Source organism: Pagrus pagrus, assembly GCF_965226575.1.
Source record: "Pagrus pagrus genome assembly, chromosome: 3".
NCBI classification, from domain to species: Eukaryota; Metazoa; Chordata; class Actinopteri; order Spariformes; family Sparidae; genus Pagrus; species Pagrus pagrus.
In genome coordinates, this window is record NC_140187.1 from 16,309,162 (window position 1) to 16,335,289 (window position 26,128).

The 26,128-nt window shown below is 41.4% G+C and overlaps 1 protein-coding gene across 1 annotated transcript in view; it reads left to right on the plus strand.

Moving 5' to 3' along the window:
• ca16b (carbonic anhydrase XVI b) overlaps nucleotides 1–26,128 on the plus strand; it is a 112,724-nt gene that overhangs the window by 80,910 nt on the left and 5,686 nt on the right. Inside the window, exons 8-27 of the mRNA XM_084349561.1 lie at nucleotides 833–1,025; nucleotides 5,896–6,080; nucleotides 9,947–10,055; nucleotides 10,145–10,194; nucleotides 10,284–11,019; nucleotides 11,820–11,958; nucleotides 14,811–14,902; nucleotides 16,999–17,090; nucleotides 19,055–19,151; nucleotides 19,268–19,350; nucleotides 19,735–19,869; nucleotides 19,982–20,116; nucleotides 20,733–20,905; nucleotides 21,037–21,172; nucleotides 22,412–22,558; nucleotides 22,974–23,067; nucleotides 23,618–23,694; nucleotides 23,873–24,001; nucleotides 24,217–24,363; nucleotides 24,709–24,851. Coding sequence (XP_084205687.1) covers nucleotides 833–1,025; nucleotides 5,896–6,080; nucleotides 9,947–10,055; nucleotides 10,145–10,194; nucleotides 10,284–11,019; nucleotides 11,820–11,958; nucleotides 14,811–14,902; nucleotides 16,999–17,090; nucleotides 19,055–19,151; nucleotides 19,268–19,350; nucleotides 19,735–19,869; nucleotides 19,982–20,116; nucleotides 20,733–20,905; nucleotides 21,037–21,172; nucleotides 22,412–22,558; nucleotides 22,974–23,067; nucleotides 23,618–23,694; nucleotides 23,873–24,001; nucleotides 24,217–24,363; nucleotides 24,709–24,851 — 3,092 coding nt within the window. The remainder of the gene's footprint in view (nucleotides 1–832; nucleotides 1,026–5,895; nucleotides 6,081–9,946; nucleotides 10,056–10,144; nucleotides 10,195–10,283; nucleotides 11,020–11,819; nucleotides 11,959–14,810; nucleotides 14,903–16,998; nucleotides 17,091–19,054; nucleotides 19,152–19,267; nucleotides 19,351–19,734; nucleotides 19,870–19,981; nucleotides 20,117–20,732; nucleotides 20,906–21,036; nucleotides 21,173–22,411; nucleotides 22,559–22,973; nucleotides 23,068–23,617; nucleotides 23,695–23,872; nucleotides 24,002–24,216; nucleotides 24,364–24,708; nucleotides 24,852–26,128) is intronic.

Genomic DNA, 26,128 nt, shown 5'->3' on the forward strand with positions numbered 1-26,128 from the left:
ACAGTGGATATACGGTCTAAAATAGAATACTGCTGCACACGGAGGGCTGGTTATCAAATCTTGTTCAAGAATTGATATTGATTTCGTATTCATTAATATAAATTACTGTCGTAAAAGTTTAACATTACGTTTAATGAGAATAGTAGCATTTTAAAGCACTCACCTATGTGCTTCATAACAACTTATGTCCAACTGTTTGTGCTGTTTGTGATTTTGAGAGATAATATATGCCAAATCATGCCCCGTGCTTTTTGCTGATCCCATACACAGCCCTTTTGCAGCATCTTTTATACATACAATTCTCGGTTTACCCAGCTGCATATCCTCCAGAGCGTTCTGTGCTGTAGAAATTTGCAGGGCTCAGTGGAATTTCTATCAACTTTCAGGAGCACAAATCTTTTGTTCAGAAATGACTTCTGCTGCAGGAATATTGACCACGGCCACAATGTTTGTGACGCTCACAGATAGTCTTTTATGAACCTGTAATTCATTTCTCCAAGCACGCATAGGACACATTGATTCCACAGTATCTGTAATGTGTAGTCATTACAGCACGCGGCAGGAGATCATTCATGGCAATCAATGACCACAAATTTGCCCCATTGAGAAGTTACAGCCCGGTAGGTAGCCAGAAATGATGATTGAGGTCCGCGCCTGCTGGTACCTGTGCTGTGAACGGTTTTTGCAAACACTGTGCTCCATTTGTGAGCAGTCAGCTGCTGGCAAGTGGCTACAAATGCAGTCCTGCGTGATATATTATATTCAACTCACATATAGTAATAAACGCTCTTAAATTTGCTTCGGTAGCCATTTTCTCCTTCTTTCCTTCTAGCTGGGGGCCTTCTACAACATCTTAACAACAGAGCAACAGGACCACGTCAAGTCCGTCGAGTACCTGACGAACAACTTCCGGCCCCTGCAGGACCTCAACAACAGGAAAATCTTTAAGTCGGCTGTAAAAGACGCATGGCAGAAAGATTTAACTGAACTGGTGGGAAGCCCTCATAGCACTGAGGCTTCAAGAGGTAAACATTTTTACTGTATTGTGTCAAATTCTCTGTATTGTTTATGTTATAGCACTCCTGCTTTAACCCAACAATCCTCTATAATTTTAATCATTACTCACTATTTTATTTTGTTTCTTGTGAATTCAAGTAGACTAATAGTCAGAGTTGAATAGCCTTCAAGCTTCCCTTCTAAGGACACATACACAATTTGCAATAACACCTGCAGATTTACCACTGGAAATTTTACACATTGGGTTCACGATTTCAGACAAAGGTAGACAAAAACAGGCTAACCGTTAATGACCATTAATTTCAATTAATGCAGTGATATATTTTTTGGGAAACAGGGTTGTACATTCTCACAAGTGGTTGACCTGTGTAGCCTACGAGACATAGGAAATAGGAGACAACATTGATCTTGTATTGCACTGTAGTGCTAGTTAAATGTGCTATGCTAACTGTTGGCTAGCTACTTAGCTGGACATACTAGCGATTGCTGCTAACATTAGAGCAGATAAACACACTTCTTTTTTATCGATTCCTTACACTTCTCTTGTGTTTTTAGTTTTAGGCGGACTGAAAAACACACATCACCCTTCACGTCTCTGTCACCACTTCAGCAAGTGGTGACAGAGACGTCATGCTAAACTGTGATTTCTGTAACTGTTCAGGGGAAGGGGTTTTGTGCTCCACACTGCCCCCATAGTGAGGTGGCCAAACTGTTGTAAATATTGGTCAATGATGCCCTCCATACTAACTGATTAACGCGTTAAAATAACATGTTATTAAACTTAAATTTAAATGGGATTACTATTATCGCATACTGTTTAAGTCCTAATCGAACAGACATAGTTTTACCCACGATCCTCTTGTGAGTTGTCGGAGACGTTATTCATGGTCTCAGTCTCATGTGAAACTGCGATGTGCATACATACTGTCTCCGTACTATTCTTTTTTGTCCACAAAGACTTTTCAGGTTTTCAGCGCTTTTTTTTCTTTCTGGTCAAAAATATTGGGACTGCAATGAATAATTCAAAGAAATCTTTTATAGTATTTGAGGACCAAATTCAGGAAACTCATCTAGCAGCTCTGCCTGGAGACCCATTCGTAGGGACCCAGCTTAAATCAGTGGGTCAGGAAATATAATAGGACCGCAGAAGGTAATCTTTTTTTTCTTTTTTAGTGGGGCAAAAATTACTGACGGAGCACAATCTGAATAATAGGTAGTGATTAAAATTTCAGGAGATTTTTGGATAAAGCTTATAGTGCACATGTCATTTTCCCATTTTTATAACTCATTCTTATATCAAAGAACATATTAATACAAAGCACAGACCTCATGCAGGCCTTTGATTAGAGTATTTTTGTTCCTCTTTCTCTTTTATGTGTGCATCTTGCGCCGCTTGCTTTAACAGAACCGTACAGGAACTATGGAGACTAATGAGAAAGGCTGCTGCGCCTTAAAGTGGTGTTGTTGGTGTCTGGCGGGGAGAATTGATTGGGAATGCTTGTGATGAAGTTGGAGCACTCTAACAAGGCCGATCAGCAATCATCATTAATATGTGGCACAGCTAAAATAGACCCATACAAATTAAGTTGTGAAATTGCTTTTGTGGCATGTCAGTAGGCAGAATGAATGTGGACCAGTGTTTTTTTGTTTTTTTTTCACCGCTTCCCTTCGCTCTTGCTCGTTTTCCCTTTGTGCCTCTTGCATTTCTATTTCACTGTGTTAAAATGTAAGAATACATACTTAGTGGGAGGCGCTGGGAGTGTCAGTCTTATCTTCAGTGCTGACATCTGTCAAGGTTGTGTGAGGGGGATATTTAATCTGTGCGCAGTAAATGACGGCTTTCCTTGTAAATGTTGTGAGGGCCAGGGCCACACCTCGGCTGAATATTCCATTAGTGTGGCCATGAAAGTTGTTCGTCCATTAAGGATGCATAGCTAACCTTTGCAGATGCAAAGCGCAGGTTGCAGATCCGTGTTTGTGGTGCAGAGTCATTGCTGGTCCAGAAATGATGCCAAGATATATATAGGGCAATATTTATTTTATTGTTTGTTTCTGCTTTAAAACTTAACATCTGCATGAGTTAAACATATAAAGCTCTATCTCTTTGTGTGTGCAGGCCTTTCTCTGGAGTTGAGACCAGATTTGGCTCAGCTCTGTTAAGAATTTTTTTAGTTAATGGTGGTATTGTCCACAAGGCTGCAACAAAACAGGGAGCAGCATGTCACTGGAGAAATCGCTAACTGCTGCCAACTGTAGCTGCCTTAGCTAGTTAGCTCAGTCAGACGCGCAGCTAGTGGTTCAGACTGGGAACTCAGGGACCAGCGGGGTTTTGGTGTTTACACCACTAGCACAGAAGCGTTGGACTGGAACGGGCTATCGTAGCGCGCTAACTACAGAGGATATCTCTGCAACACAGACATCATAAAGTCAAAACTGCTATTTATTCACATTCTGTTGATGATTGTAGTTAATTTTTTTGAATGTCTCAACTAAAATTCACACATATTGCCCCTTTTTAAGTATTTCTTGATTAGTGGATTCATTGTTTCGTCTATTAAATCAGCAAATATAAAATATCAAAGATAGTGAAAAATGCCTGCCACATTTCCCAGAGCCCGAGGTGATGCCTTGGTCCTGCTTGTATTGTCCACCTTAACAGTACAAATCTAAAATCTATTCCATGTACAATTTATTGAAAGGGAGAAAAGCAGAAAATCCTCACAATGCAGAACCTGGAACCAATGACTCAAACAGCAATCAGTCATCTGATCACTTGCCGCTTTATTTTCTCTCTGTCAACTAATCAATAACTCAGACGTCATTCTTAACACAGTCTGATATCGCAATGTTCTTAACCACTGCTCAGGCTGCGGTGGTAGCTGCTGTAAGGTACGGTGGTTACCATCCTAATATTTAGCCCTCAGATTACATTCCCACCAATTATTTATATTCAGATCCGTCAATCTTTGTGTTTTCAATTAAACTGTTGTTTTTCCCATCATTCCGATGCCTGCACACAGCCCCCTTTAAAACGTAATGTACAGCCTTGAGAGGAGAGAAGCAGTGAAACTTGACAACAGTCAATTCATTCTCTTTATGGTAGAAGCTGCCAGGAGAAAGATTCATGTTCTGCTCTGAGTGGTATTGCAGGCTGAGGTAAAACCACTATGAGGCTTATTTTGGGAGGTTACAGTGTGTGTATTCACAGAAAAATAATAGGATTTTCCAGAGAGTCAGTAGCATGTTAAGTAATTCTACCAGTGATGAAACATTAGGGTGCTATTCACCATTTTGTTCACACTGTGTCACAGCTGACGATTTTGTTTTTACCCGAACCTGTGATGGAGTAACAAAATTCCATTTGCATCCAAATTTGAAATGGATAGTGGAGCTGCAAGGATTAATCCATCGACAGAAAATTTAATTTTAAAGGTTTAGTCATTTTTTTAAATGTCAGGATTTGCTGCTTTTCTTTGTCATTTATGATAGCAAACAAATACTCTGTGGCTTTTGGGCTGTTGGTTGGAGTAAAAGATTTAGATAATAATAATAACAAAACTTTATTTGCTGTGCTTTGTCTCTTCCTTTAGCAAATAAAGTACCCTCAAAATACGAGTGTAGGGCGATGGAGAGTCTGTTACCATAACTGCAAAAAAAAAAATCGAGCAAAAGCAAAAGATGCACAAGGCCGAATATCTTCCTTGGGTTATTCAGACGACATTATCATACGTGTATTATAAACACAATAACAATATTTCATCTTTCATTTTCATGGTTATCATGATTATTGCGTGTTATGTTTAAAAGATTTTCATAAAACAAACATCTGCCTCCGAGCGATGAAGTTTGTAATTAGTACAGAGAAAATTAGAATTATAACCCTGTTATATTTCAAGGTGCAGGGCATGTGTTGATAAGAGGGTGTATCTTGTTGATCTACAGCTGCTGTTGATTTCAGTGTTGATGGTGAAAAAGGTGTTGACTTTCATGACAGTAATGATTCAGGCAGTGAAGTCACGATGATGTCTTCAGCTGCTGTTGAGCTACCGAGGTTGACAACGGACATCCAACGGGTTATAATACATTTCACACCTGTCACACCTCATCAACACTCTGAGATATTTCTGCTATTGTTTTTTCTCCCATGTGCCCCTCTGACTGATTTCCTTCCACCTTGTCTGCCTTTCACATATGGTGCATAATTTGCACCATAGCTTCACTGTGTAAATGGAGAAAGCTGTGGTGACAATTTCAATTTAACAGAAACCCTGCATGCACGTAATCAGATGACACTGGTTCCTGATTGCTGTTGCCCCGATGTGTTGAGAAGCATGTCTATATTGTCCCTTACTCATACTGACAGATCCCTGTGTAAATACCCATGCTGCAGCCTACACTGCCACCTTGAGGCCGACACGCAGCTTTTGTTTCATCCTCCTCATGCATCCTGTTTAATGTTGCACAGGCGGGAACTTGCAATATAGGCAGGAAGTTGCAGTATTATCTGTACCACATGTGGCGTTGGGAAGACACAACTGTCCAGATTGACAATCTCCACCGACATCCTGACCCCAGTCAGGCCTCCAGGAGCGTTATTGTTATTGAGTTACTGTATTATCTTGCACCTTTAGAGGTCTCTCAAGAGTAGTGATGGCTTAGAGTCAAGTCAGCAGCGGACAGTAATAATAGGCTTGTTAAAAGGCAAGCTGTATACTGCCCACACACATCAACAGAGACAAATACATGTGGTCAAACAGTCCTCCCAACCACAGCCTTTCATTTTCACCCAGTTGCATTCAGATAGTGAAAAACTGTTTTTTTATTAGTCATTTGTCTTCTCATGCTGGTCCGTTATCTGTCTTCTTTCTGGCATTTCAGTGTGCAGCAGTGCCCCAGTGAGCATGAAAATCCAGCCGCTGAACCAAACAGCATTGATGGTGAGCTGGGAACGCCCTCTGACCGTCTACCACCCACCCATCACCAGTTACATGGTCTCCTACAGCTGGGTGAAAAGTGATGTCGCTGATGAGAAGACCTTCACCAAGACAGGAGACCAGAGCATGGTGAGTGTGGCTATCAGCTGCACTAACAGCTGATCAATACCAGGCCAAAGTGGTTTGCCAGAACTGTCTACATTATTTTTCTTTTATCAAGATGGATGTGGTCCACGCAGCTCTGATTGGTTTGTCTCAGATGTATCTGTTCGGATCAGAGGGTGGCTGCTTCACTGACAGTGTGCAGAGGAGGTGACAGGTTGCGATGAACCCTGCGTGTGTGTGGCTGTTGGATGATATGAGGGCCTAGACGCGCTCGTGTCACTCACCTGTCTAAGAATAGACAATTGGGACTCTCACATTGACGAATCTAACTGTAATGTATTGACAGACGAGGCTTTGGGCTTTTCTGTTAATTTATTCAGTATATTATAGGCTCAAAGATTCAGCAGCTCGTAGCAAAAAGTAATTCAGAAAAAGAGCCAAATAAATCAAATAATATGCTTTGAAAAGTAATTTAAAAAAATCCTGTCTATATTCCGGCAGTGGAGGCAGCTCTTTGAACAAAAACTGTCTTCTTTCAGTAACCAGTGCAGGCAGCTGTGCAAGTGTAGTCTTTTAGATCTCAGTGAAGTTTCTGACATCAGTGATCATACATTTCTGCTCGTGTGCCTTAAGCATCAAGTTACCACTTCAGTTCTCGCTGTGTCTCTCCAACAGAGCATTCAATGTCTCTACAGAAATATATCCTCCCCCTGCAGGAGGCTACACCCTACAGGGCTGTTCTTTTTTCACACTATATATTCTTCTCCCCAGTCACATTTCTTTCCATTTGTGGGAACCCAACACCCAGCTGTGCATCTCCTTAAAGCCCACTGACCCCCAGCTGTCTTGGTAGTGTGCATGACTGCCTCTGTAGACATAAACAGTTCAGGGGCAAAAACACATTCGCCAACCAGATCTGAGACCCGGGATCAGTTCCCTGATGGCAATACAGCCTCCAGCCTGGTCATGTGTTCCAGTAAACACAGTTGTCATCGTCATGGGTGGGAAGCTGGTGAGGGATCATGCGTTGTTGCTGCGTAAGTGACTTCTACTGGTTGATTGGAGCAACTGCACAGGAAATTATATAAACCTTTACACATATTACGTCAGCCCTTCCTTCTAATGCTTAGAAACGAGTTAATGCATTAGCTAATGACCCCCCAGTAATGTGTTTAACCCTCGCTGTGCAGAGTGATGTATGTGCAGAGTTTGACACTAAAAGCTGTCTGCTCATTCATCTTTTCAGATCCTTCAAGATGAATTTGTGACATTAGACAAGAGCGATGTAAAAGCTTTCATTGAATAAGGAGACAACTTCATGAGTCTCCATGAAACAACTAAGAGAATGCTAGTTGCTTTGGCATAGTTACGTGTTTCCAATAAAACAAGCGGCACCAATAACCTGGAATGTATAAAAAACACCTACCTGAAGATGGAGGCTTGTGTGTAAAAGGGAATACGGTACTGAGGTTGATTGGAACCTGGCAACCCGAGAATGAATCAGCAAGGACCACTTTAACGGCAGCTTCATTTAGCTGCTGTTAGCACTTATTTTAGCAACTAAGCTGTTGGTATCTGTCCACCAGGAAACTCCATTAATTACCTCGTTATTCAACTGGCCTCTGGCCCCGTTTCAGAGGGGCTCATTGAGAAGCTACTGGTTATCAGTTTGTTAGCAGTTGCTTCAGTAACAAGTAAAGCTATCTGTCAAGAGCAGCCTGAGGCCAGCAGACTACCAGACAACCAGAAAATATTTTCTAAAATATTTTCTTCATAAAACATGACCCAGTTTCACCCAAATCAGTAAATAAAGTGGTGTTTCTGTAAAGTAGTCCGGGAAATCTGCTCACTAGCAACACACTGCTCTGGCGATGTTCTTTTTTTTTTTTTTTATACATCTATGGCAGCGTCATAAAATAGAGAAAGTGTTTGGACGAAAAATGAACATACACCCCCAAGTGCAGGATGAGTCATCATCACATTTTTTCATGATTTTCCCGGAAGTTACAAACACTAAGATACCATTTAAAAATACCTTAAAAATTGCCTTTTTTTGTCACTGCTAAACGGTCACTGGTAAAAACACTTAAACAGTGATTTGACTTCATGGGAACTTTAAGCTTAGCTCGCTAACTGCTGGCAGATGCAGGCGCCGTTGTGACCAGCGAGAGAAGCGACTGTTTGAAAAGAAAGATGGCAGCTTCTCAAGAGGTTAGATGCTCTTGTAACATCTTTTATATCAGAACTGGTGAGAATTTTCAGTGATGAAGAGCAAAGAACGGCACTGGAGGCTTTGCTTCGTGGAAAAGATGTTTTTGCTCTTCCCTTGACTGGCTTTGTCAAAGGTTTGATTAACCAACAGGCTCAGCTGGTGACATCAATCTACTACTGTTGATGTGATTGGTGGAAGTTAGCCCGTGATACGGTGATAGACAGATGGTTCGTCCAGTCACCAGCCAAGTATTTTCTTAAAGTTGCCTGCCCTTCTCCAAACTGTTTCTGGTGACGCCTTTCCAGATGGTTCTGTGTCAAAAACCATCTGGCTCGTCAGGTTTGTGTTAAGCAGTTGAACTTTTGAAATGAACAATATCTCAGAGTAGATTTAATTAATGATTGACGTATCTTGTGGGGGAAAAAACATATCAGACACCTTGTTATTCCATGAATCTTATTGTTGTGTCTTAAAAGCAGCCTGGGGGCATCTTTAACTTACAAACTAGTTGGTGAAGGTCAGAGACTTGACAAGCAGGTTGAAATGAATATGCAATCAGGCCTTCTGCCATCAAGAACTGCCTCACAAATGAAACTATCCTCAGATAAATATATATATTAACATCTATATGCTCTCCTTTAGACTACTGTAGCTCCGTATCTCACATGCAGCGTTTTCGGAAACCAGCCACAACACTTCTGTCTGATGTTAAACATAGAAACCATCTCGCTGCAATTTCAGTCTCCCTGTGCTGGTTACCTGCTACTTTCCGCATCCCCCCAGCTACATTTACTGACCTTTTAACTCCCCATCAGCCAGACTGCTCCCTGAGGTCCTCTGGCAGAGCCGTCATATCTCTACAGCCCAGTCTTCATTTTCTATCCTCTCTGGTCTTGACATGAGGCACAAGAAGGTAGAGCATTTGCTGTTATCCGCCATACTGTTGTATAACGTGCTTGAGAGGCGTCAAATCTGAAATAGAATAATTTCTAAAAAACCTGTATTTGAACTTTGAAGCCTTGCAAGCTGAAAGACCCAGAAGTTGACTGGAGACTTGATTTGGAGGCGTCTGTCCTTAATTGTGTATTAATTCTTTTGTTGATGTTTTAAAGTAATATCTTTATGTTCTGTTAAAATGTGCAAGTTCATACATTTGTTGCAAATGGCTGACTGGAAGAGCAATGAATGTGTCCATGAGGTGCTCTATGTAGTTACACTCCATTAACACAGTCCATCAGTCGCTTTACTGACGGAAACAGTATTCTCTGCACTCCTCTCTCCGCTGTCAGTCTTTCTTATTTTGCCCACTTCATTTCCATTTCAATTTTCACTTTCTATCTCTGGACACCTTTTTATCAGAATTATTTTAGAAAAATACTAGCTCTCCAATACCGGAGGCAATCACCCATCCGCTCTGAGGGCCATTTTAATATAAGTACAGCCATCTGCAAACTGCACAACACAATTAAATTAGACAGGAATGGAGGTTTTTAAACCGCGTTGAACTTGTGGGTCATAGACTGTTGACAGAACAGCGGCTAAGCGTGGTATATTTTCATTTTACCATGAATGAGTGGCATAGAGAGTTTTAAATGTCTTTTCATCCACCCATGCAGACTTTTTGTACGATGTGTTTGCAAGTAAGTGTGTATGTATGTGCATCTCTTTTCTCTTGCAGAAAGCAGTCATCACTAACGTCTCCCCTGACGTGCTGTACCTGTTCCGAGTGCAGGCGGTGTGTCAGCATGACCTGCGCAGTGATTTTAGTCAAACGCTGTTGTTCAGAGGTAGCTGAATCATTTTTTCTTTCAGTCATTTTGCCTGTCAAGCTCCGGAAATACATTTGTAAATGGTTCCTCGCTTTTCTGTTTTTCAGCGAACACAACAAGAATATTTGAAGGGTCTCGTATTGTGAAAACCGGGATGGTGAGTTGACCAGAAGATGGCAGTGCAAATGTATTTTTTGTCTCAGTTACGTTCAGGGTTTGATAATCACATTTTCTTTGCTCCGTCAGCCCACGATATCTCCAGCGTCCTCGGCAGACATGGCTCCCATCAGTTCTGGTTCCTCCACTTGGACGTCCTCTGGCATCCACTTCTCCATTGTCTCCATGGCAACGGGGATGGGCCCCTCCTCGAGCGGCAGCCAGGCCACAGTGGCGTCAGTGGTGACGAGCACTTTGCTGGCAGGCCTGGGCGTAGGCGGCGGGGTCATCTCCTCTTTGCCAAGTTCTGTTTGGCCCACACAGGCGCCCCAAGCCACGCAGAACCCCACCCGTCAGTCCGTCCCGACCGCAAAGCCGAGCACTGAGCAGGCGGCGTCCCAGGGCCCCGACTCAGATGCCCCGTCCGAGGAGAAACAGGCTGCAAGTGAGGGCGAGGATGAGGAGGAAAAGGAGGGGGAGAGAGAGGGAGAGCAGGAGGAGGAAGAGGAGGAGAAGAAGAGAAAGAACAAGACTGTACCTGATAATGAGGAAAGGCAAGCGAACAGCACCGTGGCCAAAGAGCCTCTAATCCCCACCCCCGCATCCACAGCCAAAGAGAAAGGAGAAGGAAAGCCGACAGTCAAAGGCACCACGATACCTGCGAGCACTGGCGACGATCAGCTGGTCAACGTAGACAAAAATCACACAGACGTAAATGCAGTCTCCACTCAGGAGCCTCGGAATGACAGTGCAGAGATGCAGATTCCCCAGAGCTCCACACTGGCTCCGAAGATCAGCAGCCTCTGGCCTTTTTCCGTCCACACTGGTGAGTGGTCGTCTCTCTCCCACACAGATATGACACAATAGGGTTTCCCTTTGTCTTCCAGCGTTAACATCCTTCCCAAACAGAAACATCCCATTTGCTATCTCAGCTATCATCCAAGACAAGGCTTCGCTCCAAAGCATAATTCTGTCAACACTACCAACAGTTAAGGAGCCCATATTAGGAGAACAAATAATTTGATTTAAGAGAGTAACTACACTGGTTACCATCAAAGTCAAAGATAAAGCTCCAGGCTTTTGTGTCGCTACAACACAGAGGCCTGAAGGCAGAAGTGAGATATCTGCCATGGGGGTTCTGCCTCAAGGAATTCCTTTGAGTTTGTTTCAAGAGAGAGCGTTTTTGATCCTTTTTCTACCATTATTTCATTGCCATTAGGTTTTTGCATGACTCAAGTTATATATAAATATATATATATATATGTATATATAAATATATATATATATATATGTGTGTATATATATATATATATATATATATATATATATATATATATATATATACTTTGGCGACTCCCAGTGGTGGCATAAAAAAAGTATATTATGGCAGGCCACACTGCATACTTACAGACATTTGTTTCGTGATTTAGTTCGAAGCTAGAAATGTAGGTACTTGGAAGGATCCTGCAAATATAAACACAGTGAAACAGGTCGGAAATTGTATTGTTTCTTCCCCAAAACTACATAGTGCACCTTTAAAGTTGGCAAATGAGTTGGTGTAGGCGAGTAGAATAATTTTAGTGATGTATTTATTATTTATTTATTTATTTATTTATCATGTTACAGATAGGACCGTCTTGTCCAACGTGACCCGAATCCCTCACCCGGGGATGGGCAGGATGGTGTGGATCGTCCCCTTGGTGGTGGTGTCGGCTCTCACTCTGCTCTGCCTCATAATGCTGCTGATTGTGATGGTCTACTGGAGGTGAGTTGTACACACCTACCCTCATCAGAAGGGACATTTACTCCTTGTGCTTCATCTTAATAAGGGTGTCACTGATACCTCCCTCAGAGGTATGAAAAACGACTCCCCTCTGACCCACTCTGACCCCACCCATTCATGGATTCACACCCACATTTTGAATTAAGTGACACCTCTTCATGCATGTCTGGATTTTTCCAGTCAGTCTGCTCTACATTCAGACCCATCTTATTTGGATGTGTCTGTTTTATGTGTATGTATGCACGAGTGTGCATCACTCCCAAACAGCCTGGTAGCAAGACTCGCCTGCACGTCGTACATCAGGCCCATCACCCACTGGGGTGAGGGTAAGGAGACCTGAAGGCCCTGCAGTGCCAGCAGGGGTCCCAGCTGTGTCTTCATCTGCTGGGCTAATTTCCAGCCACGCTATTGGAGCCCCAGTAATTACATGGGCCAGGCCACTGGCACATGTGGGATGGTTAATGAGTTACAAATAGCACTATGGACCATTTCCTCAGCTGGTCCCATGCATATTTACTGTCTGTAAAGAGTCTGTTTCTGGCCCACTGGCATTTTGTTTATTTTTACAGCCTGAGATTTTTTGGTAAATACTGAAAATGTGTTAAATGTAATTTATAAATTCTTTTCTAGGATATTTTGTAGGTGCGAGATCAGTTAATGCAAATGTTTATTGGCCAACAACACCTTACTCTGGCATTCTGTGGTGTCAGATGATAAAAGAGCGCTGTATAAATAACAGTCTGGTTATCAGCTCCATAGAGGTGTTTAAAAAACAGACAGTCGAAAACAAGATGACTGGAGCGGATTCAGTCGGTGGATAAATTACTGAGAGTTGAGGTATTTGAGAAGAAGAGCAGGGGGAGCTTTGAGATTAGAAATGGCCATCACAGCTGTTGTTGTGACAACTCTGACAGTTCACCGACAATGGCTGCTTCCCCCCGGGGAAAAGACCATGATGGAAGATGAAATCGACCCAATCACACTCTCTTTACTCCTCGTGCTCTGCTTAGTCTCTCTGGGTGACAGCGGAGCTATTAAAGGCAGTGAGTTTCTGTGCTCACAGATGTTTTGGTCATTAACAACTTAATATCACAATTCATTTGATTCATAAGTGTTTATTTAAAACGTGATCAGTGGACCATCGTTTGAAGTGTAATACCCTCATTTTAAGCTTGTTCATCACTGTTAATGTTAGATTATTATGAGTGAGTCTACAGTGGAATTAATTGCTGGCGTTACACTACACATCTGGAAGCTTCTGAGGCTCGAGGTGTTTGTTTAAAACTCACAGATGTTCAACTGAGTAAAAAAAAAAAAAAAAAAGCACTAATTTTCTGTTTGTGACTGCTTATGTGGCTTTTAAATGGGAAGCCTCTCTCTTTTGTTTATTTATTTATTCATTATTTAGCTTTTTAACAACTGACATCCATTGAGAAAGCCTATTTAATCCCTGTTTCCTTTCACCCAAAGCCAACTATTCTTCTGAGACCATGGTAGAGAATCAGGGAGGAGGTGTCAACTGTGCTGGTTAGTTAGCTGCACCACATCTGCACCCACAGGGAGCCATTAGATTGGGAGGCTGTGACGCAAAGCAAGGGGGGATCTCTCCTCCCTTTTTTGTTTTTACCCTTCACTCTCTCTCTCTCTCTCTCTCTCTCTGTCTGTCTCTCTGTCTCTGTCTCTCTTTCTATATAATTTAAATGCAGTGAAGCCTTTTTTTTTTTTTTACATTTATTTTGCTCCGTCTCTCTTAAAGAATGACAAGCATCTGCTCCCTCCTCTGCATCAAGTACAGGTAGGATTTAAACCTGGGAAATGCTGGCACTGGGGTGAAACATGGGTCTTATATGCATTCATTAGTATACATTGTGTGTGCGTGAGGAGGGGGTGGAGGCTGGAGAGGATTTGCAAGGTGTTCAGGAACTCAGGATTCCTCGCTTACTCAAAAAGTAAGGAATTAAATTTTTCAGAAATTGTTTTTTTCTGTTTAGAATCTGATTTTTTTTTTAGCCTATAACAACTATACAATTCATCTTTTTTACAAAGCTGTAACCTCGGAAATCATTCTCTAAAGATCATGACTTGAATACATCCCTGAGCTGTGGACCTTGGACTGTTTGGGTTTGATGGTCCGACAAAGGGTGCATAACGTGTGGCTAACAAAACAGGAGAAATTACCTATGGATTACTAATGAAGGTCAAAAGTTTCTGGTTCCAACTTTGTCAATATGTTTGTGCACTGGGCTGTTTTGTCTGGCCACTGTTGCCAAGTGCTTGGTCATGGGGGAGCAAGCACTTGGCAACCGTGTTGGGTCTCTAAATTAAAGGATTATGCTCTAAATGAAATGTATCATAAGATAAATTTTGTTGTGAATTAGCGCTTCATAAATGAACTTGACATTGAGCGGCAGCCGCAGGCAGCAATCACGTACATTTTCCTCCGAAAATGCACCTTTTAAGTTGATTTTGTTGTTGTCAAAGTGGAGTGGGACCTCTTGAAAGTGGCCCTGAAGAGAGAGTCTGTGTTTGGATTAGTTGTCTTCATTTTGAGTAAAGAGCTAAATTTGGCTCTGCGCTGTGTGTCGCTATGAGTTGTTTACCTGTTCCCTGTAGTCGGCTCAGACTGTGTTTCCAGGAGCCGCTCGCTTTGTGTGCGATCAGCTGTGTCTCAACTACTCTGGGGTTTTCATTAGCAGTTTTCTGCCATTACCATGTCATTCTATTCAGTTTTTAGATGCTGATGTTGACAGACCGGATCTGAAAACAATGGGATAACGACTCCCTAATAGACTTTACTGTGGCAGCTCAATGTGCCTCTCTCTGTGTCCCTGTAGGAGATTTTTCCAGACAGCTCACTTCTATGTGGAGGAGAGCAGCTCTCCACGAGTGGTGGCCAATGAGAATATACCAGTCATCCCTATACCAGGTAAGCTGTATTTCCTTCATTGTATTAGAATATATAAATTGTTCAAATATCTATATCTATCAGTGATTTCCCAACCAAGTACACTTGCATTATATTTCATGGTACCTGTGTGACTCAGGTGATATTCTGCAGTTGTTTTGTTGTACATGAAATAAAAATAAAAAAATGTTTATCTTTATCTTAAGTCAGCACACAATGTTTTAAGAGTGTGTGAAAACTAGTGTGCAGGCAAGCAAATAAGTTGAAGCAGTTAGCCAAAAGAAATGAACTGTTAAAATGGCTAGCAAAAGGTAATAAACTCATAAAATAGTTAGCTAAAAGTGATACACAGTTAAAATAGTTTGCTAAACTTAATAAACAGTTAAAATAGTGAGCTAAAACTGATAGATAATTGTGAAATAGCTCAATGTAATGGATAAACATTTGATATAGTCAGCTTAAAGCAATGAATAAACCGTTAAAATGGTTAACTCAACGTACTGTAATGGATTAAAATATGTAACATTAATGAATAAATGGTAAGCTTAAAGTATTGGATATATGGTGAGATAAATGAATAAATGTTTCAAGTAGTTTGCTTAGAGTAATGGATACATGGTTGGAATAAATAACGGTGTTGAGGAAGGGGTAATTGAGTTCATTCAGCAGGACTGTGGGGGCAAATTGTCAATAAATACCATTTTAACCTTGAAAAATGTAGTTTTAAGACCAACAGTGAGAACCAGAAAATCCCAGAAATAACAAAGAAATCTTGACTGACTTAAAGTGACCTGTTTTTGACCGATACTGGATACATCCACAGGCCGCCATTAACTGTTCTCAAATGGTTTTCTCCGTCACCTTAATGTTTGCATTTGCACAGTTTCAGTTGATTTACATGTGAAGTGACTCCAGGAGCTGTAGGAGCAGTGTGACTGGAGTTTTGTGGCCTTTTTTGCCCCTGGCAGCAGAGAAGTGGCAGCTAGTCAATACTAGACTTTACTTTCAGTACAGTCGCTTAATGCTCAGGGGCATTTCAAGGCTGTGATATCATAGTTAAAGAGTACAGCTGATGCTGGTATCGACTCCACATTCATTAGGTTTTTATTGCCTGTCCATTCCCTTCTTTATTCTTTTCTTCCTGCTCTTTTCTTTTTCTTTTACTCTCTTTGAAACTCTGGCAGTTTCCTTACGGCACATATATTTTGAATGACTGAACATGTACTTGATTTAAGTTGACAATATGTAAGAAAATGAAATCAATAGAGCAGTGACTTTATGGGCTCAGAATTTGTGTTACTTATCTCCATATATTCTTAAAGGCAAAATGTTTAAAGTGGAAATTGGCAGAATTAAATTGCTGTTTAAAGTATTTATCTTGCATATAGTGCTGTGGGACAGGGAAGCATACATGTGAAGTATACTGTTTTATATCCTTTTCAGAATAATTGGGCCTAATCAGCCACACTTCATTTCAGTTTCTAGCTCCTAAAGCGACCTCACCCAGAACCGTTCTGATGAACTGATTAGACTGATACGTCTCTCACGAATACAGGGCAGGAAAGACATTTTGATAAATGGACACATTAAAAAACAAAATTCACCATAACGCTGGAACCACTGAGGCAAGTAAGAGCCCTAAAGGCCCCAGCTGTTCGGGCGCATGAGTAAAAACATTGGCCAGTGTCAGAAGAGATGACAGCTGGGTCCCCTGCACTATTGTCCCAGCGTGATTGTGACCGGCCTTATCTAAGATCCCTCATGTGTGATTTGGAGCAGATTTGACTCAGATGAGACAGATGCTCCCTCGTATAAATGCTCAAAATACCAAATCTACCAAAAAATACTCAGAATACCTACATTTGTGGTGGAGGTTTGTCTGTTAAAACAGCACAGGTTTTTCTTTTCTATCTTTCCTTTTTTTTCTTTTCGTTATTAGGAAATAGACTCTGATTGACTGATATAAATCAGAAAACTATTCATTTGCTGCACAAATTGCTTTGGTTTCCATGCTTTTTTTGCCAAACACCCACAAATGTACACACATTATCCGTGAAACACACCCTGCTGTTGCACTAATGGACACTTTGCTACTTCTTCTGTGTTTTCTCCTGCAGATGACATGGAGGCCATCCCCGTTAAGCACTTTGTTAAACACATCATGGAGCTCTATAAGAACAACCTTCAAGGTTTCTCTGAGGAGTTTGAGGTACGCTACCCAACGCTTTAATGATGGTTTATTTCTGATTTGTCAACTATGACAAAGGGGAGATTTACAGCAGAGTTCAGTTCGTCTGCACCACTGACTGGATAAAATATGGAAGGAGCTTGGGCGTCTGAAAAGTGAAGCCAAAGCAAAATTGATTTTCTTTCTGATAGCTAACATAGTCAGAAACCTCAACTGAAAAGAAGTCAGATTGTATGTAAGCTTGTGAGAAAGTTATCCTACTTCTCACTCGATTTATCCACTCAGTAAACTGTATCCAAATGACTTTATGGTCTCAATCCCTAGTTTCAAGTGTTCTTTAATAGGTCATGATGCTCAATAAGTAAATTATGGTCCCATGTAGAGTGAAATAGGCAATAAAGTGAGGTTTGCTTTAGGGCATGGCTACCTTGTGATAGACATATCACTATCATGACATGTCCTCGGGTTCTCGGTCAGATCCAATCAGGATATCCTCTTGTGAGTGACGTCACGGTGGGTTCACACTTGGTGCGCACAAAGGAAAAAATATGTTGTTTTCGGCTGATTCATGTTCACATTGACTCTTTACATACTAATCAAAAGGAGAAAACATGAAGTCATACAACACATGACTGGTTGTTAATGTTGAGCTAATAAAAAGATGATTGATAATTAAATAGTGACTGGATAGGTAGACACGGGACTAAAGAAGGCTTTTTATCATAATATTATTACAGGGGGGGTTGGGGTTTCGAGATTGAATATCTTATGGGCATTCCAAGACTGTCGATAGGAATTCGGTTTAGAGAAATCATAAACAACAAAAATCCTACTTCATGTTCAGTGACAACCTCAGGACATAAAAGTAAATTATGAAATCAGTAAAAATAATTTAGTCACTGTGTGGTTTCTACATTTCACTCACTTCTTATGGTGCAGATCTGAAATACAAAGTGAGACTATTTATCAAATTAGTAGACAAATTAGAGACAAATTACCTTGCTAATATCATAAAATCCAGTGTCCTCACCACAGTCTGATCGGAGGTGAACCCAGACTCCTTCTTATTAACACAGTCTTGGCCTGGTTGTCTGGTCCACACCACGATGTTCCCATTACAGCTTTCACACCAGTCTAAAAGATCCAAACCAAACAGCAAATGCACCAAAATGTGTTTGACCTGAACTAAAAAGAAGCCAGGTGTGAAGACCCTAAGACTGCAGAACACACAAAAGCACATTTGTTTTCTTCTCTCTGGTATTAACTAAGTACTGATAGCCTGTTCAGCAAAGCTCATCTCCCCTCCTACTGTGCACATGTTGTCTCCAAATTGGCCCAGGTCTGAGCAGTGGTTAAAGATTATTTTATGCGTGTGTTTGTGTGCAGCGTTGCTAATTTTGAGCAGATGGTTGAGAGAAAGACGGAGAGAAAGATCAAGAGAGACAGAGGTTAATTAGAGAGGGTCTGTCTGTTGGTTGACTGGACGGGAACACATTGTCTGAGTAAGCAGGTTAAGAAATGAGGCAAAAGCTTCACCCCCGGAGGATTCCTTCTAATTGGGGTCATTTGATGTGAAGCTTGTGTGCATAATTTTCAAATGCAGCACAATGAAGCTGTGTTGAAAATGATTGTTGTATTTTAGAGGTGAGCTGGTGCAGTGTGGTATGGTGGAGAAAAAGAGAAGAAGAAGACCATCCTACTGGAGGCCAGAGATCGAGCCCCAGTGGCAGAAAGCATCTGCTATGCTGAAGTGTCCTTGACCAAAATGCTGAATTTATGCGGGAGGTTCTGCTTTGCAGTCCATCCTGAACTCTGTGCTCCTGCTGCAGGGGGCGAGTTGGGAGAAAGACCAATAGTATCATAAAAACTTAAATCTACGAAAACACTAAGACATTTTAAGTAAATATCACTCTCTTAGAGAGGATAAATCCATTGTGTCTTCTATTAAATTACAATCGATCTGTCTATTTTCTTTCCCTCTCCAGGAGGTCCAACGCTCCACAGCCGACCTGAAAATCACAGCAGAACATTCAAATCATCCTGACAACAAGCACAAAAACAGATACATCAACATCGTGGCCTGTGAGTCAGCTGTAAAATCTGATTAGGATGCTTGCTGCTGCGGGATCCAATAATGTTTTTATAACATGTTTTCATCCTGTTAATAATTCACACAAACATGTCAACGCTCTCCCTAGATGACCACAGCAGGGTGAAATTACGAGCGCTGGCGGGGAAGGATGCCAAGCACTCGGATTACATCAATGCCAACTATGTGGATGTAAGTTTTACCAGCCACTTCACATGTTCGGCTTTTTTTCTTTCAGATCGTGGTTTGTTTTGGGGTTTTTTTGTGTTTGAAATGTTGTGAAATTCACATGAATATTTGAATGAAACAAAAGAGATGCCTCGCTGACATCGTTGTTGAACATATTAAGTGAGGAATCAGCAACATACGGGGCAAAAAATACGGGATCTAGTTTCAAAAATATTGATTAATATATAATTATTTACAGTTTCTGTCAGCTGGAGGAGTGGATTTCATGACCAACCAATGTCTTGCATCAGTAAACCATCATGTCAGCTATATCAGGGGTTGTGGGAAATTTATACAGTATTGATTGCGTCTTACCAGCAAATATATTCCACCACTCTCCTGTTTCAGGGCTACAATCGGCCCAGAGCTTATATAGCTGCCCAGGGGCCTCTCAAGTCCACATTTGAGGACTTTTGGAGGATGATTTGGGAGCAGAACACTGGAATCATCATCATGATCACCAACCTGGTGGAAAAAGGCCGAGTAGGTTCACTGGAATCATTCGCAGAAATACAAATAGAAAACAAATCCCTCACGGAGATGAGTGTGTTTCAGATGTTGTGAATCATTCCTTGTGTCTGTTGTGTCCTCACAGAGGAAATGTGACCAGTACTGGCCGATGGAGAACAGCGAGCAGTATGGAAACATTGTGGTGACGCTGAAAGGCACCAAAGTGCACGCCTGCTACACACTGCGGCGTTTTCTTATAAGGAACACTAAAGTTAAAAAGGTAACTGAAGGGTATGGTGGATATTCGAGTATAGTAGGCCATTTGAGATTGTACATCGACGGACCTGATGTTACATTGTCTATATTTAGAAAGACACAAACTGACATTGATATTACAGTCAATGAAATGGAAAGACAAATATGGCTGCTGACAGTGTTTTTTAATAAAAACAGCATCATCCAGGAGGATTCTGTGAAGAGTGTTCATGTTTACCTCGCCTTGTTCATAGCAAGGAACCCATAAAACCTTTTAAAGGTTCCCTGGTTCATAGTATTTTCTGCAACTAATCAATCAGCCACAGAGTATACAACCTGCTTCCTGTTTACAACCGCACGCTCCTGCCCAGTGCACATGAATAGTAATGCGATGTGCATTTCCAGGTGTGTTGTATAGATGAAGAATATTTCTGAAACTGTGCTAAAATGCTTGTCCGGCTGGAGATCGTTTCTGTTTTAAAAAATATCATTGTACATGTGGACTAGGCCTTAACTATACTCAGTCTCTACTTAAAACAACAGATGCAGCCGGTCCATGATAGCTGCCTTCATGTACAGTAAATGAGGAGTCTGCACTGTGTTCTCACCAGGCTCACACGTCTGTCTGCTCTCATGTTTAGGGTCAGAAGGGGAACCCTAAAGGGAAGCTAAATGAGCGCATCATAGTCCAGTATCACTACACTCAGTGGCCTGACATGGGAGTACCAGAGTACACCCTCCCTGTCCTCACCTTCATCAACCGCTCGTCAGCGGCCCGCACAGCAGACATGGGCCCCGTCCTGGTGCACTGCAGGTACAGCTCTTATTACCGAGCCCCTGGCTCGAATCAATGTTGCTTATGACTGCTCGGCTCTCGTATTTGCTTAACAGCTCCCTCTGTGGGCCTGCCATTATGCTCATATTGCTTTGTGCTCTGCTCCTCAGTGCAGGGGTTGGCCGCACAGGAACGTACATTGTCATCGACAGCATGCTTCAACAGATCAAGGACAAAAGCACAGTCAGCGTCCTGGATTTTCTCAAACACATCCGCACACAACGCAACTACCTGGTTCAGACTGAGGTAAGATTTTGCGTAAATCATCCCTGGCTGGAGGATTTAGAGTATATCAATAAAACAATGTAAATGTTTAAATTGAGGCTTTTTGTGTCTTTCTACAAATCTCTCTGTTTTTTTCCCACTTTCTTTCCCTGAGCCATGTCTTTTTCTGTATTTCTCTTATGGAGACCCAGAGTGTCAAAAAGGAACAAATAAATAAAATATTCATAAAAACACAGCATATGAACTCATGCAGACAAAATGTACTGTAATAATTAAATTATGAAATAACCAATCAAATTGAATTAACTCATTATATTATTGTAGAAAATTATGATCAGGAAATTTTAGTTTATCAGGCTTCTACTCACAATAAGTGTCACACAGTGATTGAAAGTATGTAAACTTATGATTACTCAAGTACTGTACTTAAGGTGAAGCTTTAAGGGAATTGTACTTGACTTGAATGCTTGTTATGCCGACTCAAACTGAATAAAAAATCTCTCTTCGTTTTCGCGAATGAATAAACAGAATAAACAAACTGACCTTAAAGGACAACACTGTTTCATACTGTTGTACTTTGTCTTATATTTGGCGGACCCTGACACTTTTCGAGCTTCAGTGTTCTGGGGACCTTATTTTCCTCTGAGAACAGCTTGTTTATTCAGTTGTGGAAACAATTAATATTTCTGTGTTTGTATTATTTCCTCCTGAACTACATATTACCCCTTTTAAACAACGTGATGTACACATCAGTGCATTCATAGTTAAAATCCAGTGGTTATAAAATGACCACTTACTTTGAGTATATTTTGATGCTAAAACGTGATGTATGTGATGTGTGAGTAAAATGAAGTGTTTAGTATTTCTACACCGTGCTGTCACTAAATTGACTTCTAAATATGTCTCACGCCCTGATTGCAGGCCATTTTAATTTCAGTGTCTTATTTCACTTATTTCACAAAGCCTCTTTTCCAGTCACCATTTTATTTCATAATGCTACTTGTCACCACAGTCTTTGTGTGTCAGTCAAAGACAAACAGGCTGACAGGTTGTGATTGACTTTTGTTTCCCTCTGAATAAATTAACATCCAATCACATAACTGCCTCTGCTGGGATTAAATGAAAATGACCCACAATAAGAAGCTGGATAGAATGAAATGTCATAAAAGCAAGCTGATTCAAAACAATAAATGTTATTTCACAATCTTGGGGTTACATTATTCACCTGTAATATATATATATTCCTTTTTTCCCCCTCAGGAGCAGTATGTTTTCATCCATGACGCTCTAATGGAGAACATCCTGAGCAGAGAGACGGAGGTCCCTGCCTGGCAGCTGCACAGCTACGTCAACAGCATCCTCACGCCCAACTCGACCGGCCGCACGCAGCTGGAGAAGCAGTTCAGGGTGAGTGAATACTGTGGGAGATGGACTATCCAACACCGTTTGAAGTTTGCATCATCGGCTGAAATCGTGGCAGACTTTGGATCTTGTTAGCAACGTGCACAGCGACTTTCAGGTTCCAGACGGGAATAGATTGGGAGTCTCTGATGTTGGCTGTAATAAAGTCATGTCTGTCACCCCTGCTGCCTCTTGCAAAGCTCGATGAATGTTTCATCAAGCTCCTGCTCTCTCAACATCAGGAGAGAGAAACTAATTGCTTGCACATAATGTCACTTCCTCCTGAGCGTCACACGCTATTTATTAATGTGAAACACTTGCTGTGGTGGTAAACAACACTATATCTTTATTTTTTCATGCTTTATTTTAATCAGATTTTCTTCTCCTCTGGTCTTTTTGCCCTCTCTTTCTCTCTCACCAGCTCCTGACTCAGTGCAACACGCGCTTTCTGGAGTGCTTCAGCGCCTACAAAGACAGCAACAAGGAGAAGAACCGCAATTCCTCAGTGGTTCCCTGTGAGTATCTTATCTGCTTTACCAGAGCGCACTCGCAGACGAGCTGAGGTTTTGGAGAATCAAGGTCATGTCGAACATGTATAGCCACTGCATTCAGTGGCGTCAGGAGAAATGGTTAGAGTGGGTTTATATTGAAAGTAATAGGGGTGGCGGCCTGTAGATGAGTCACACAGCAACCGTATGTTTATATTTGTAGGTTAAAAGAACATTTGGACACTGTAAAGAAGTATTTGCTTCTCTGGGTTGGTTATTTTTCCCTTTTGACATCGAAAAAATGTGAGTCAGACTCAGCATTTTAGTTGTATTCTACGTTTGCTGTTTTTCAGTCACGACATTATTAGAGACAATTCATTTTTCCCAAATTAGAATGTATTTCCATAATCCTGTAAATTAATCTTTCTATGCGTTCTCTGCACCCTGATGGGGGGCGGGGGGGACTTGTTGCTATAGCAACAGTGAAGACTGGTAATGAATGTGTGCATTATCAGCCAGTGTGAAATTTAAGAGGCCTCGGTTTGAGATTTTAATGTGTGTGTGTCTCTCTCCACAGCGGAGCGAGCAAGGGTCGGACTCACCACTCTGCCAGGAATGAAAGGAACAGATTACATTAATGCATCCTACATAATGGTACGGTGTGGTATTCTGGCTCGTTGTGTAATTCTGAAGAACTTTATTGACAGGTCTGACACTTCCTGGTGACAGTTTCCTGGAAAATGATCAGTAGTCTGTCAGCTTTCATAATCATCCATCAGTACGAGTGGTGTGATCTTCAGGGAGGCTAACTGCTCCGCTTTTGTCACCTCAGGGTTACTTCAGGAGTAATGAGTTCATCATTACCCAGCACCCTTTGCCCCACACCACCACAGACTTCTGGAGGATGATTTGGGACCATAACGCTCAGATTATCGTCATGCTGCCCGACAACCTGGGCCTGGTAAGTGACCCTTAAATAAAAATGTTTTTGTCTGATATTTTTTTTATTTTATTCGACCTCTAGATCAATGTTTCTCAAACATTTTACACTGTTTACCACCTCACTAAATATTAGACTCTCCAAATACCGCAGCTATAACTAATGTTAAAATACAGCAGCACTGTATTCCCTGTATTTCTGTATCCAAAAGTTGACTTGCGGTTGTTTTTCTGCAGGCTGAGGATGAATTTGTTTACTGGCCGAGTCGGGAAGAGGCCATGAACTGCATCGCCTTCACTGTCACACTCATCAGTAAGGACAGACTGTGCCTCTCCAATGAGGAGCAGATCATCATCCACGACTTCATCCTAGAGGCCACACAGGTACTCTCTTTTGTCACGCGTGGCCATACTGAAAACAACAAAATGTAACTTCCTGGGGAAAGACAGCTGATTGTTGAGTCTCATCTGCGGACGCTTTGGCTTGGCAGCTCGGATCAAACGCCAACCCAGCGCGTCAGTATTTTTCTACCTGGGGATGAGACTCACCAATCAGCCATCTTTCATTTCGTTGCTTTAATGTTTGATTATTGTCACATCACAAGTCAGGAGTCTTTGCCATTCTCGTTGTTTGATTACTGCGTTACTATCCCAAAGCAAAACATTATTTGTGTCGTGTCATGTATGTGCATGTATTGCTAGAAGTGACTCCTCTTCTGTGTGCGACAGGATGACTACGTTCTGGAGGTGAGACATTTTCAGTGCCCTAAATGGCCCAACCCTGATGCTCCTCTGAGCAGCGCCTTCGAGCTCATCAGTGTGATCAAGGAGGAGGCCATGACTCGAGACGGCCCCACCATCGTGCACGATGAGTACGTCACTCTTACCTCTATGTTGTTGATTTTCAGTCGAAGGTCATAAAGAAACATCTTGCTGTCACTACAGCTGCAGCGATTAGTAGATTAATTGATTCGGTGATTGAAGGAAAAGTAATTGAAAACTATTTTGGTAATTTTTTAATCGTTTCAGTCATTTCTCAAACAAAAATGTCAAAAATTAAATAGTTCCAATGAAGAGTCTTCAGGTTTTGGACTGTTGTTTGGACAAACAAACAATGTACAGACGTCACTTTGGGGCTTAGAAAATTTTCGATGAGCATTTCTTTTTACAATTTTTTGACATTTCGACTAAACGATTAGTTGTGAGAATAATCTGCAGATTAACGACAATGAAAATGATTAGTAACAGCCCTCATCGTCAATTCTTCAGTTTTTCTCCTGAAATAGTCATAAACAAGTCGAGGACATCAGATTTTGTCACGGATCTGGATTTTAAGGGTTCCGAAGTGTCCTCACATGTTTAATTACCCTGGATTTGTTCTTTGCTGTAGTGTTTGCAGTTGCACGGTAGGAAATGAGCCTTTAAATGTGGACAGCTTTCCACGGCTTGATGTTTGAAAGTGCTTTTGTGCATGCCAGCACTGAGAATCTCCAGGCAGCTACTGCCACAAAACTAAGTACCACTCTGAAGTCTCTTAGTAACCAGGCAACCATAACAACTTCCACAGCTTTTCCAGTTGTTCCTGCAGACCTCTGAGCTGTCAGCATCTCAGCTGCTGTTCGTTGTCTGCTTATTGATTAGCCTTCATCACTGAAGGTCCTAACGTTTAAAGGTGCATTATGTAGTTTGGGGGTAGAAGTTTTAATCAGAAAAGAGAGATCCTCATTGACTGAATTCTCTTTATGCCCAAACAAACTAAGTAAACAAACTCTCTTTGTTTTCATGACCGAATAAAAAAAAAACTAACTTTGAAAGGACAAAACATTTCCTGCTGTTTTATTTTGTTTATATGTGGCGGACCCTGCCACCTTTCTAACTTCAAACAGTGTTCTGGGACCTTCTGAGAACAGCTTGTTTATTTAGTTATGAAAAAAAATATATTTCTGAGTTTGTGTTATTACCTCATTAGTATTGTAAATATTAAAATTCTGAGTTTGAATTTCTTCAAAACTACATAGTGGACTAAATAACAAGCCGTCACACCAGCCTCTGATGCTAACTGCCAACAACCAGAATCTGCATTGAAGTAAAGCTGTTGTATCCTTGCATTTGCTGTAGTGTATTTATTTTGAGGAGTGCACGTATGTTC